The sequence below is a fragment of the Pollicipes pollicipes genome, unplaced genomic scaffold, assembly GCF_011947565.3.
Source record: "Pollicipes pollicipes isolate AB1234 unplaced genomic scaffold, Ppol_2.1 Scaffold_3087;HRSCAF=3621_pilon_pilon_pilon, whole genome shotgun sequence".
Lineage (NCBI taxonomy): Eukaryota > Metazoa > Arthropoda > Thecostraca > Pollicipedomorpha > Pollicipedidae > Pollicipes > Pollicipes pollicipes.
The window spans coordinates 46,103,480-46,117,740 of record NW_023596225.1 but is presented as its reverse complement, the minus strand read 5'-3'; the positions used below and the strand labels follow the sequence as shown (position 1 = coordinate 46,117,740).

The window sequence follows — 14,261 nt, the reverse complement described above, 5'->3', positions numbered from 1 at the left end:
CACACGTTTGAGAAGAACACGATTCATCTCTGCAAAAATGGAGTAGTGGCTTACTTAGCTTAGAAACACTTCGAAACCAAGAATACATTAATGCATCTGCCTTGACGACTAGTTTTTGCTTTCGCCTGGGCCTTTCTAAGGAATGATCCGGGGGGGGACACCTTAATGACGTGACGAATTCAAGATATACATCCTCATACCTCCACACCATACCCACGTCCCCAAACGATGATTTCTCCTCGAATCTAACCCACATTGCCACTGGTATCGAATGAAAAACGACCAAAATGTACCTTTTGGATACGATATGATGGGACCAAGGGGGGGGGGGGGGGGCTAGAACGCGAGCTGTCAGTTGGAGACGGGAAGGAAGTATACCTTGTTCGAATGCATAGTTCCAAATGGGTGCAGACTGCTGCGCCATAAGCTATGTGTTTTTGGCCACTAATCTTCTAACTTGCTTGTTAAAGTTAGATGACCTGCCCATAAACAACGTCATGGGTCACATTTTGATCAACATCTAAGAGGCGGACGTGTACCAGGAATTCCGTGCGAATTCGTCATTTTCGCAACCGGTGACACCGTTGGAGGCGTCCGTTCACTGGAATCTGACCGTGACCGTCTATCAGTGGTTAGCGGCCGACCTATAAAAGCGAAAGCACCAAGGAGCAGGCACCACTTGCACTGCACACCCAGCCATCTGAACACACCATGCAGGTATGTGCTCTAATAATGCCATTGATATGGTGCCTTGTTGGCTTCTAGAGAGTTTATTTCAAGCCAAGTACAGCGTGTTTTTTGCGATGTGACATACATTACACGAAAAGTTAGGTTATGACATAGAGATATATGTATATGTATATATATATATATACGTATGAATATATATTTATTTATATATATCGTAGCAAAACTGCGCTATTAAAATGGCCGCCTGATCCGTCAACTATCCTCCTCTGCATTGCAGGGTTTCGTCATTGCCGCCGTGCTGGCTATCGCCGCCGCCACCCCGGCGCCGGAAACGCCGGGATACAATCCCGCTCCGGCCCCCTACCACCCTGCCCCTTCCTACAAGCCGGCCTCCTACCGCCCGAAGCCACAGTATAAGGAGGATGCCAAGCCGTTCGCCTACGACTATGCCGTCAACGACCACTACACCGGGACTAACTTCGCCAAGAAGGAGGAGAGCGATGGCCACAACACCCAGGGATATTACTCGGTGGCTCTGCCCGACGGCCGTGTCCAGCACGTCAAGTACGTCGCCGACAACTACGGCGGCTACAACGCCGATGTCACCTACGAGGGAGAAGCCCAGTACCCCGAGTACCACCCTGCACCTGCCTACAAGGCCGCTGCTCCGGCTTACAAGCCTGTCCACAAGCCTGCTTACAGCAATACCGCCCCGGCATACAAGCCTGTGACATACTAGTCACAGGGTGAGAATGGCTGACTGTTTAAATAGAATCATACGTGTGTCATGGTGTTTGTAAAAATAAATTTGGTCCCAACCCTTTGGATGGATGGATTTCTGGGATCAGCGCTCACGCTACGCAGTGCTTGTTGTGTGAGCCCTGATCCCCATCATCCGATCGCGCAATTCCAGGCAACGGCAGAATTTAGTAGCGAAAGCTTTACGTGCCGCAATGCTCGGCACGGTCCGTCCTGCCCTCTGACGTCAACTGACCTTTAGCACGACGGCTGCCACCGGCCGCAGGCCATACCTGCCAAGGGCAAATAGCGATCGCCCTAAAGCGACTCGAACCCACCCCGCCACGGGTGGGTGGATCGGAATGCAGGCGCTCTAACCAACTGAGCCACCTGGACAGACAAATTTTTGCATAGTTTTTAGCACAAATTTTTCGTTTTTTCCCGTTTTTTTTAAGATTCGGTCGAAGTGTGCGGAGGACGGAGGTAGGTTTTGAGGAGGTAGGAGGAGGACGGAGGAGGTAGGAAGAGGTTTTGACGGAGGCAATTCTATGCTTTCCAACGTCCAAATATCTCTGATCCGACCGTGGCAAACGACGCCCGCATAAACGAAGCTTAAAATCATAATAACACGCATAATGACTAGTAAGCAATGTCCTGTCATGGATTGTAGATGCTTGTAGCGCATCGTCTTTGCAAGCTTCTGAATTTGTTGGTGTGATTGCAGAGGAATTCAACATATTTTCTGGAAACAAAGGTTCTGTTATAATTTAAATCGTCATATCGTGAAACCATCACGCTAAAACTGTCTGACGGTGAATATCAGCACATGGTCTTGTTAACCATCTCTGACCCGCGATCGTCTGAGGGCTGAGAACATTTCGCCCCTTGTTGCTAGAACGACCCCCAAACCGTATTAAGTATTTATACCACGTTTACAGCGTCGCTAGGTGATCAAGCTGTCATTCTGCCATTTCACCGGGGTGCAGAAAGCAACTTTTTGAAAGAAAAGAAATGATCAGTTTTGCAATCTTAAAATCTCCTTCCGGACGTCACAGTCACTATCCTATTTTGACCAAGCGCTGGTGCTTTAGGTCAAATATCGATCGTTCTATCCCGTCGTGTTTCCACTCGCTTTGCCGACTCCTGGTCCCCATCCGCCAGCACAGTTCACACTTCGTGATAACGTTCATGCTATTTTTGGCCTTGGTGGTCATTTTTGGTGGTAGCCGCGACGTCCGGAAACAAAGTTTAATGTTGCAAAACTGATCATTTATTAAATTGTTTGTTTGCGTATTCGGTGAGATAACAACAAAAAACATTTTTTGGAAGCATGCTTTATTACTTTTCTGTCATGAAATTATGGCTTAGCCTTACGGTTGTGACTTTCTGTTTCTGAGTTCGCAACACATGCATGGTGGACGTTGATTTGGAAATGGCCTCATTGAAATGAATTGCCTACTGCAAATAGACAGCAAACGCTTTCCTTGCGACACATCGTAAGTGACCTACAAAGCTCGGTTCGTGATCAGTACTACCTTGCCGTGCGACTTGAAATATCATCCCTGGTTGTCCAGCCGCTACGTCAGTGGATGAGCTGCGTTAAAATAAGTCAAGAAAACGAAAAATGGAAATTATAGTGGGTGGAAGCGTCTTACGAGTCCTCACGGTGAACGCCGTGACCCCTGACCCAATCAAACATCCAGAGCCCAGTCTCCGAAGACCGTGGCATCTTGATCATTTAGCGACACTGTAAACGTGGTGCACCTCTTTAGCACAGTTTGGGGGTGCTCCAACCACAAGAGATGACATCTTCTCAGCCCTCAAACGGTCGTGGGTCAGAGGTGTTTTATAAGGTCGTGTGTTGATGACCATCTGTGAGGAGGTTTCAGCGTAATGCTTTCACAGGACATCACCTGTATTGGTGAAAGAATATTTGAGTTCGGAAAAATATGCTGAATTTCTCTACAGCCACACCGAAACTTTAAAAAGCTTCTTAAGATGCAATGCTGTAAGCGCCAACAATCGAAGACAGGACGTCGTTAACTAGTCATTATATATATTTTTGTGGGTTTTAGCTTCGGGTTTATGAGGACGTCGCTTATCACAGCGGGATGAGAGATACTTGGGCGGTGGAAAGCGTAGAATTATATCCGTCCAGCCAGCACGTTTGAACCAAATTTTTTTTTATTGAAGTAACGGGCGGAAAGAAACGAAAAGCATCATAACACACCTACGAATATATCTAAATAGGCACCCGTTCTAACTCTGTAACTAGTACGTCGCAGGCTTGTATGCCGGGGTGGAATGGCTGTAAGCAGGCTTGTGGACAGGCTTGTAGGCCGGGGCAGCAGCCTTGTAGGCAGGGGCGGGGTGGTATTCGGGGTACTGGGCCTCTCCCTCGTAGGTGACATCAGCGTTGTAGCCGCCGTAGTTGTCGACGACGTACTTGACGTGCTGGACACGGCCGTCGGGCAGAACGACCGAGTAATATCCCTGGGTGCTGTGGCCATCGCTCTGCTCCTTCTTGGCAAAGTTGGTGCCGGTGTAGTGGTCGTTGACGGCGTAGTCATATGCGAACGGCTTGGCCTCCTCCTTGTACTGGGGCTCCGGGTGGTAGGAGGCCGGCTTGTAGGAGGTGGCCGGGTGGTACTGGGCCGGAGCGGGCTTGTAGCCCGGCGTCTCCGGCGCCGGGGCGGCGGCGGCGACAGCCAGCACGGCGGCAATGACGAAACCCTGCAATGCCGTGGAGGATACATGACGGATCAGGCGGCCATTTTAATGACGCAGTTTTTCTACGATATATCTCATAGCCTCACCGTCCGTGCAGTGCATGTCTAATAGCTAAACCCACAGTGTACTTGGTTTGAAATAAACTCTCTAGTAGCCAACAGGTCACCATATCAATGGTATCATTCCAGCACATACCTGCATAGTGTGTTCTGATGGCCTGGTGTGCAGTGCAAGTGGTGTCGGCTCCTTTGGTGCTTTCGCTTTTATAGCTCGGCAGCTAACCACTGATAGACGGTCACGGTCAGGTTCCCAGTAAACGGACGCCTCCAACGGTGTCACCGGCTGCGCTGTCGAATTCGCACGGAATTTCTGTGCAACCCCAGCTTCCTAGAAGTTCACCATAATGTGACCCATGACGTTGCATGTGGAGAGATCATCTAACTTTAGCAGTTGAGTTGGGTGATAAATGGCTAAGAACACATAGCTCATGACGCAGGAGGATTGTGTCCGTTTAGAACTTTGCATTGGAACAAGCTAGTACTTTCTCCCATGCCCAACTGACAGCTCGCGTCCTAGCTCTTCTTTGGACTAATTCTATTGCATCCAATTCGTACAATTTTGGTCGTTTTTCATCCGAAAGTATATATTTATTAAGTGGGTTAAGTCCGAAGCGAAACTGTAATTTGGGAGCACAGATATAGTGTGAAGGTATAAGAATGAAAATTTAGATCGGTCATGTCATTAGAACGTCCTCCTCACACACCATTTCTCAGAAAAGCACAGGCAGAAACGGAAACTGGCCGTCCAGGCATTTGCATGGATATATATTATTTGTTTCAAAGTGTTGTTCAGCTAATTAAGCTACTAATTGACTTTGACAGATATGAATCGTGACCTTCTGAAACGCGTCGACGCCACACATATCGGCATGTGTCACATTAAGTGTGGATGATATGGACACGTACCTAACTAGGGTTAAAATGACAATATCCGGGTGTGATGTAAGCGAAATCTGAGCTCTACCGAAGAATTCTACCTCAAACCCTTATTAGCCCAGACTTGTTGTTTTGCCATCATATATGCATGTACTTGCTGTTATCATTTTACGCCTGAAAGACCATTTAGTTCAAGGTGTCTATGTTTTTGGCATGTAGGAAAGTCATGTTTCTGAGAAAGGATAAATCAAAATTAAATGCAACTTAGCGTTTTAACGTCATAGGCATATTACCACTAAAAGGTTGACCGCAAATGCCAGCCTTTCCCCCACATTACTTCACGTTGCGACATGCGATGCAACGTGACGCAACAAAACCAATTCTTACGAAACGGTATCACCACCTGATGGCATGGTCGACTTTTAAAAGTTCGTGGAGTGGACCACGCAATTTGGCTAGCGAGCGCTTTAAGGGGGTGTTAATGGAAACGCCTATATGGGAAAAGCTTGTAACAAGGTGGGAGCAAATGAAGCCAGTTTTTTATTTGTTCACATATATTCATGTATATTTGATATTTCATTTCAATATCACATATATTTCAAATATATTTCTATTTTCCACGTATTTTCACCGGAAACATGGCAGGATAAGAGAGGTAAAGCTGCCCGGTGATCCTCGCTTTATCCTCGCTTAACGTTAGCGTGACGTCACTGGTGCCAGGATTTCCATACACGGCAGGCCGCCAGACTCCGGACGTAATGCTGAGAGACAAAGGGAAACTAGGAACATTCGTGTAGATAGTGAACAAGCCGATAGAGGAATGCACATATAATCAGCGAGTCAGTAACGTAGAATTATGTGGCAAATATGATCATAGACTTTGCAAGTCCATGCAACAATGCACTGAAATGCAGTGACGTGAAAAGTGAAGGCTCACACACCAGTCTTTTGCGCAAATTGGGCGGCAGGAACATAGGACTTCCTTGGTACCAATAACGAATATGCCTAGTGGCAGAAGTATGTGACCAGCGGGCGGATTGTGCAGAAATTGGCGACAAGCTTGATGAAGTGCGTGACAGCCTCAAGTGGCAAATCATTACAGCGCAATTCGAACTTCCACGGCCTCGCGCTCTATGGGCGTGACGCCGAGGGTGGTGCAAGGCAGCGGCGAACGTGGTGGGTCCGTTGTCTGCCGCATTTATTTTGTCTGCGTCGCATACGCCAGATACATTGCTGGCATTGAGGTACAGAGTGGAGGAGGCTGTATATCTTTTTACAGGTATATGCTCATGACATTCTTACCAGATAAGTGCTGGTCTGTGCGGGAAAAGTTTTGCCTCGCGTGCAGCTGGACAACGTGGATGATATTGCATATTGGTATGATATCTTCCAACCCACCTAGACAAATAACGTTCCTTGAGATATTTGTCATGATAAACCATCCTGCTGGATCTGGCTTTTATGACGAACGTGTGACGTCATAAGGCAACTGGTAAACGGCCAGATTGCGCTGCCGATCGCGTGCCTCGAACACGAGCCGTGTGATCGTTGGAGGCGTTTTGTGATGAATTACACAGGCGTTAAGGTATCTTCAAGTTATGACAGAAATGAACCTGATAATCTAGTAATCAAGGTACTGTAGCGCGACCGAAAAGACCAATGCAAATAATAGACATCACATCACTCAAGAACATACAACCAAAACGCGAAAAGGGCAAATAGACACACAACTAATGCTTGTGACGACAATTTCACAGGAAAAACAAATGACGCCATCTTTACGGCGTGTAGGGGTGCACAACTGAGTCACTTTTCGCTATATTGGCACCTTGAGCACGGCAAATATGTCGAAGGCTTTGATGACGTTAAGGCGGTTCATGACGTAATCAAACGATGGTATATTGAAAAGCATGCTTTCTAAGTAATAAAATCGTGTTACCTATAGTGGATTTTGCATTTCAAAGCGTAACAATCCTAACCAGCTAGCTTTTACCATCAGCTCTGATCCCTGCCTCAGTATCTTCAGGCGTGGAACAGTCTTTTTAAATGGGCGCAAAACGGCATGGCAGGTGTGGAGACTGCATTATGGAGTAGCCGCGGGTCCATGCCAATCCATGCTGACACCAGCCCAGCCGATGACAACGCGCGAGGGGGCAGTCTGTTCAGTGAGGTAATGACCGTGGTCTTCTACCAGTGGTTGGCGGCCGACCTACAAAAGCGAAAGGACTGCAGAAGCAGGCACCAGTTTCACTGCATACTCGGCCACCAAAACACAACATGCAGGCATGTGCTTGAGCTACATTGTTGATGTAGCAACTTGTCGGGTGCTAGGGATTTGTCAGGCAAATACATCGTGTTCAGAAAAATGACGAAGATGCTGGAATGAATGACTCATTGATAACGTATTTTCTATGACATTGCAGGCTCTCGTCGTTGCCGCCGCGCTGGCTGTTGCAGCTGCCGCCCCAGCCCCGGATACACCGGTGTACAGGCCTGCCCCGGCCTACAAGCCGGCCTCTTACCATCCACAGCCCCAGTACAACGAGGAGGCCAAGCCTTTCGCTTACGACTACGCCGTCAACGACCACTACTCCGGTGCCAACTTCGCCAAGAAGGAGCAGAGCGATGGCCACAACACCCAGGGATATTACTCGGTGGCTCTGCCCGACGGCCGTGTCCAGCACGTCAAGTACGTCGCCGACAACTACGGCGGCTACAACGCTGAGGTCACTTACGAGGGAGAGGCCCAGTACCCCGAGTACCACCCCGCCCCTGCTTACAAGGCTGCTGCCCCGGCATACAAGCCTGTCCACAAGCCTGCTTACGGCCATCCCACCTCGGCATACAAGCCTGCTGCGTACGATTCTTCCCCCGTCTACAAGGCTGCTGCCACAGCACACAGGCCTGCAACGTACTCGGCATGAGCGATGCCCGGTAAATGCACGCACGAATATGGTCTTATGATTACGATAATTTAGAAATATATCAATAAACCTGCTGCTCAGGCATTTGTGCTGATATTGATGGTACGCAGTTTATCTCCTTAGTCTTCATGTACATGCTGTTGACTGTGGCGTAAGCGTCGCACCATCATCACACCAACGAACCAACTTTGCACTTTATTGGAGTGAGCGCTGACTCCAAGCCGATTTGCCACTAAAATGCTAAGCTTTTCTAGTCGGATGAAACCACTACGAAGGCAATACCATGTTTTGAAAGCACATACACATTCCAAGCGGCTTTAATATTGCCACGTGTTTAAGCTGTCTGTGCCGCCACGCAGTGCGACAATTAACTCTTTGTTGTAAGTATAATTTGCAAAAGAGTACAGCATGAATCTGGTAAAACGAATTACTGCACGAAGCAAAACAACCAGTAACCGGAGCAAGATCCATGGTCAATGCAGTGAACCTATCAATATGCCGTTTAAAAGCACGGACCAAATGTCAAGGGTATAAATCGAGAGCAAAGATTTGGAATCGAAATGAACAGGCAAGCATTCATCCATCCTCTTTCTACATTCCCCTTCGTCTTTCCATTCTATCGTGCTGTTGTGATCTGTTAAACTTGTCTTTTTATGGATGACAAGCTCCAAGCCGCATCATACTCCTATAAACCCAGCTATTGTCTCGTTTCTAGCACTTTCTTCATTATAATTTACCATATTTCACTCTGCCTTCTCTTTACCCATCGTTCCTAGCCATCGCTTCATTTATCATCGCGGCGGGCGTGTTCATAGCCAGCAGTGTGGGAACTTTAGACCACTTATCACTCCTCATGACTTCTCTGCGCTCTACAGAACTACCATTTTCTTTAGACATATTTTTCAACACAATATGCTAAGAGCTTCCTGTCCACTCGGAAATGCAGTTTGATTTACCCTACACCCGCTGGTACTCCAAACGCATATCGTGACCAAAAGTGGTCTGTTTCAAAGCTGTATTGAAACGATTGAGATGGACCCATACCGATTCATACAGCTGAACACTAACGCTGAGAAAAGTAGTTGGTCACTTCATACATCCTGAAAGTTTGTTTAGTTCGAAAAAATAAAACACGTGTTTTTGTCACATGGGCACATGTATTTTTAATCCTGTATGTCAAGGAGATAGCATTTGGGTACTTTGTGTCCATCGCAGTATTGGCCGGGAGCTCGCATATGTACCCATGACATTAATTTAGGACAGGAGCGTTTCAACTGCTCGAGGAATTATCTTTTGAGTCATTCTGTACCTCAAGGAGATCATTTGTAAGTTGTTAAGTGCATTAGCGGGGAACGTTGCTCACATGGGAAAGACTGTAGTATTAGCCTCATTCCTCGGATAAAAACCAGGACAACTTGACTATATCTCCATTTCCTAGTTTCTCCGAGGAATAAGGCTGACACTTCTGTCTTATCAAGGAGATCATGCCAAGCTATGTTGTGCACATCACAACGTTGACGGGGAATTTCCGTGTGCACCCACGGCACTGATGTAGAGTAGGAGCCTTTTGCCAGGAAGGGGCGCAATTTGATTGCAGTGACTAAGAGCAAAAATGGCTTCATCACAAGACATCCAATGTCAGCATGGTAAGTACTATCCACGAAAGCCGTGATCGCTCGCGTCATATTACCTCACATGAATGATGCAAGCTGATATTTTTCTCAGGCACGACACGAAATTTACGATATGGTATCGTGACATATTGTAGTTTGCAACAATAGATCCAGACACGTAATCAGCATGTCAACACGCTCGCACTAATGGCGGTGCCTGGTAATGTGTCTGTGGTACATGCTGCAGGTAAAGGCGCCGGAAGATGTCAGAAATCAGCAACGGCAGAATCGGGACAATGGCCAAACTGAAAGCATGCCCATCTCTGTAGCAGTAGATCTTATGTGTCTGTTCCATCATGTGTGGTACATTGTCCTCATAGATTTAAACCTCTAGTGTTTTTGACAGAACTGCCATAAACAGCTTTATCCTCATGTGCTGAAAGGACCAGGTCTTTCGTGATAACAGGACCATGAGAATTGCATGAAAAGTGGGATCGTGATGAGCACCACGGCTGGGCTGTGATTCCATGGTTCTTCATGCATTTCCATATCCACTCTTAAGACAGTGAAGGTTCGTGTTAGTCAGCTGGCTTTTCCGCCCACTACGATACTCGAGGTGCAATGCTGATCATTTTGCATGTTCTTCTGTACTCATCTTACACAGTCAGTTGTGCTATGTCATTGATTTATACGGTAAGCTAATGTTTCGATTTTCCATATTTATTCCGAAGCCTCACCGCGCGACGTCCCAGCTTGGTGCCACGGATCTGGGTAGAGCGGTAGGCGCCCGTGGCTGCTGCAACTGAGACGGGTCAGCGGCCGCAGGGTCACCGCGTGCGGAGACAGGCGTGACCAACAGGGAGTGGCCGTGAGAGCCCAGCTGATGGTCCATCGCCAAACGGTCGCATGTGGAGGGATCGGACCGTGACCTCAGGCCATCAGCGGCTTGGAGCTCGCGCTTAAAAGCGAAGGCTTTGTAGAGAAGGTATCAGTTTCACTGCAATCTCCGCCACCAAAGCGTGTAGCATGAAGGTGCGAATTAGTGTTTCAACTAAAACTACGATATTGGTCGCTATGGTGGCCACCTTTTGAGTGCAAACAAAATGAATGATATGTATGATTCAGACTATCAATCATGTTTACAGGAACTACACAGCTATTAAAAGCTTGTCAAAAGCACTTAAAGATGCGATATCGGTTCCGATCAGGAATGCATTTCAGTATGTATAGCAGACTAGATTTTTGCCTCCAGGCCTTAGTCGTCGTCGCCGCACTGGCCGCCGCCGCCGCCGCTGCACCGGCTCCCGACTCCCCGTCATACCACCCGGAGTACCAGTACAAGGAGGAGGCCAAGCCGTTCGCCTACGACTACGCCGTCAACGACCACTACACCGGAGCCAACTTCGCCAAGAAGGAGGAGAGCGATGGCCACAACACCCAGGGATATTACTCAGTGGCTCTGCCCGACGGACGTGTCCAGCACGTCAAGTACGTCGCCGACAACTACGGCGGTTACAACGCTGAGGTCACCTACGAGGGAGAGGCCCAGTACCCCGAGTACCACCCCGCCCCTGCCTACAAGGCTGCTGCCCCGGCTTACAAACCTGCTACTGTTCACAATTCTTCCCCTGTCTACAAGGTTGCTGCCCTGCCATACAAGCCTGCAACGTACTCGGCATGAGGGATGCCCAGTGAATGTATGCACGAATGTGGTCTTGTGATTATAATTATTCATAAATATGTCAATAAAACAGCTGCTCAGACGTCCATGTTGTTATTGTTGGTACGCGGTCCATCTCATTAGGCTATATGCACATACTGTTGATGGTGGCGTAAGCGTCACACCATCATCACACCACCGCACCCGATCTACACTTTATCTGAGCGATCAATAACCCCCCTCCGATTCTCCACGTATTGGTTTAGTTTTCGTAGTCAGGGAAACGGTTGCTGCGTTAACTTGACGTCACTGTTCAGTCTGGCTACACCCGGCTGGCGTTCGCGGCATATTAACCTTTTCAACGAGTTATTGGCAAGGGTCAACACTGTTAAAAGTGGATTTGTCGCACGATCACTCGCTGTTTACAATTTTTTTTCAGTATTCTTCAACTGACGTTTTCTTCCAACAAAATTATTCCAATCTTATTTGCTTAGGTTCGCCGGCACGCGTCGAACATTCTCTTGATGACTTGATGTGCGACTGTGTGTAATGTGTGTGTGTGTGTGTGTGTGTGTGTGTGTGTGTGTGTGTGTGTGTGTGTGTGTGTGTGTGTGTGTGTGTGTGTGTGTGTGTGTGTGTGTGTGCACGCGCGCGCGCACGCGCGCTGGGTTAGGGTTTTTGCTGGTGTGTGAATTATAAAATCGTATCTTGTAAATTCTGCTGCTTCCAGAATAGGGCTTTTGTCTGTGGAATGATCACGTACAAAATAAACCAATAACCAAACCACAATAACAGCAATACCGAGCATTGAACATATATACACATCCCAAGCAAATGGAATACTGCAGCTTCCTTGATCTGTCGCCGACCGCCACGCTGCGCGACTACGAATTCTTTGTTGTAAAAATTATTGGCAAAAGACTGTAGCCTCAATCTGGTACAAAGAATTCGTCCGCGAAACGAAATGAACAGTGACCGGAGTGAAATGTGTGGCTTATGCAGTGAACCTACGAATATTTGAAATCACAACTAGATGTGGAGAGCGGTGTTGAGAGCGACACATTGGAAAGAAAATGATCAAGCCATCGCTTATCCATCATCATTCGCATTTTTCGTCCAAAATTATAATCCTGATGTGATTTGGCCTTTTTTCTAGAACACATGTGAAGGGCTTCCTGTTCAATCAGAAAAAAACAGTTTGATATATCCGTCTCCTCCTCGCACCCAATACGCTTTTCGTAGCCAAAATTGGTCTGATGCAAAGCTATATTGAATCGATGGGCATGGACCAATAACTATTCATACAGATAAACACAAACGCTCAGAAGTGTAGTTGGTCACTCCATACACCCTGAAAGTTTGCTCACATCGGAAAAATGTAAAAAGGCATTGCCACCCGCCGACCCATCTTGAGTTGAACTATATGACCCAATCTTAACGTCGACGGCCTGACCTGGCCGCCGTTCAAAACCTATTCCGCTAAAAATTGGTGGCGGGGAGAAGACATTTCCCGAGCGTGTGTTAATGTTTGGCAACTGGGCGAAGAAAACTACAGCTGATGGGTTGGGGACCTTGAGTTAGCAATGATCTAACACACGGCTGGCGTGGTGTGGCCGTGGTATGCTATATCTAATAAGTTATCCTAAAAAAATAGATTTTCAGCTGGCTGACGCTGTGCAAAGTTTGACGCAATATCGAGTATGGGCGCGATGGAATCTTCACAACCTTCAAAAAGCGACAAAAGGCTATGTTTTTCAATGGCAAGCGGAAAAGGAGACCTGGCACCCTCCACATCCGCCTTTCACCACTTGTAGCGCCGGTCCGGAGGGTCTGTGAGATCTCTCCTATGCGCGGCATCCCTTGCTTTGTTCCCGATCACAGCGTGACGGTGACGCAGATTATTACAATTCCTTCACTTGGTATAGATGATCTGTGGACCGTTTTTTCACACCTTGCCAGGGGATCAGGGAGGTAAGGCCTGGATGGATTGGATAATACCAGGCTGAATCCATACCGATCTTGGTAGCATCCGATCTCAAGTAACAAATGTGATACATTGTCCTCGCAGTTTTCAACCTCTAGTGGTTTTTCCAGAACTGCTACAAACAGCTTGATCCTCTTGTGCTAAAAAAAACAAGGCCTTTGGTAATGACAGGACAATGAAAATTGCAGGGAAAACGGAATCACGGTAGGCATGATGCCTGAGCAGCGAGTCAATGGTTCTTCATGAAATCCCGCATTCACTGTTTTTACTTCCGCACACACGGTATCCACAGGAAGTGACGATTTATGCCAATCAGCTGGCTTTTCCGCCCACTTTCAGACTTGAGGTGAATTTTTGATGATTCTACATGTTCTTCCTACACTGCACAGTGAGTTGTGCCGGGCAGCTTGCCCTTTGTATCAGACGGGCCGCAGGGCTATTCAGAAACGGTTCTTGCAGATATCACATGCCATGTATTTCGCATTGCAACTAATCACGCTCGGTTATTGGTTTCTATGTTAAGCTACCGTTTCGATCTTCAACATCCATTCCCAAACCTCTGCGCGCGACGTCCTAGCTCGGTGTCATGGGTCTGGGTAGAGCGGTAAGCGCCCGAGGCTGCTCCAACTGAGACGGGTCAGCGGCCGCAGGGTCGCCGCGTGCGGGAGAGGCGTGACCAACAGGGAGTGGCCGTGAGAGCCCAGCTGACGGTCCATCGCCAAACGGTCGCATGCGGAGGGATCGGACCGTGACCTCAGGCCATCAGCGGCTTGGAGCTGGCGCTTAAAAACGAAGACATTGTGCAGAAGGTATCAGTCGCACTGCATTCTCCGCCATCAAAGCTTGTAGCATGACGGTATGCACCAGAGGTTCAACTAGAAGTACGGTATTGGTCGCTATGGTGGTCATCTCATCTGCATTTGCATGCATACAAAGTGAATGAGATTTCAAATTCAGGCTATGGATCATAAGTACAGGAGCAATCTA

General features: G+C 47.7%; 1 protein-coding gene across 1 annotated transcript; it reads left to right on the top strand.

Annotated features, from left to right (window-relative positions):
• Positions 1–711: 711 nt before the first annotated feature.
• Positions 712–8,017, top strand: LOC119090262 (cuticle protein 19.8-like). Its single transcript, XM_037213046.1, has 2 exons — positions 712–717; positions 7,625–8,017. Exons 1-2 carry the CDS (start codon positions 712–714, stop codon positions 8,015–8,017), a joined length of 399 nt encoding a protein of 132 aa, XP_037068941.1.
• Positions 8,018–14,261: the final 6,244 nt, after the last annotated feature.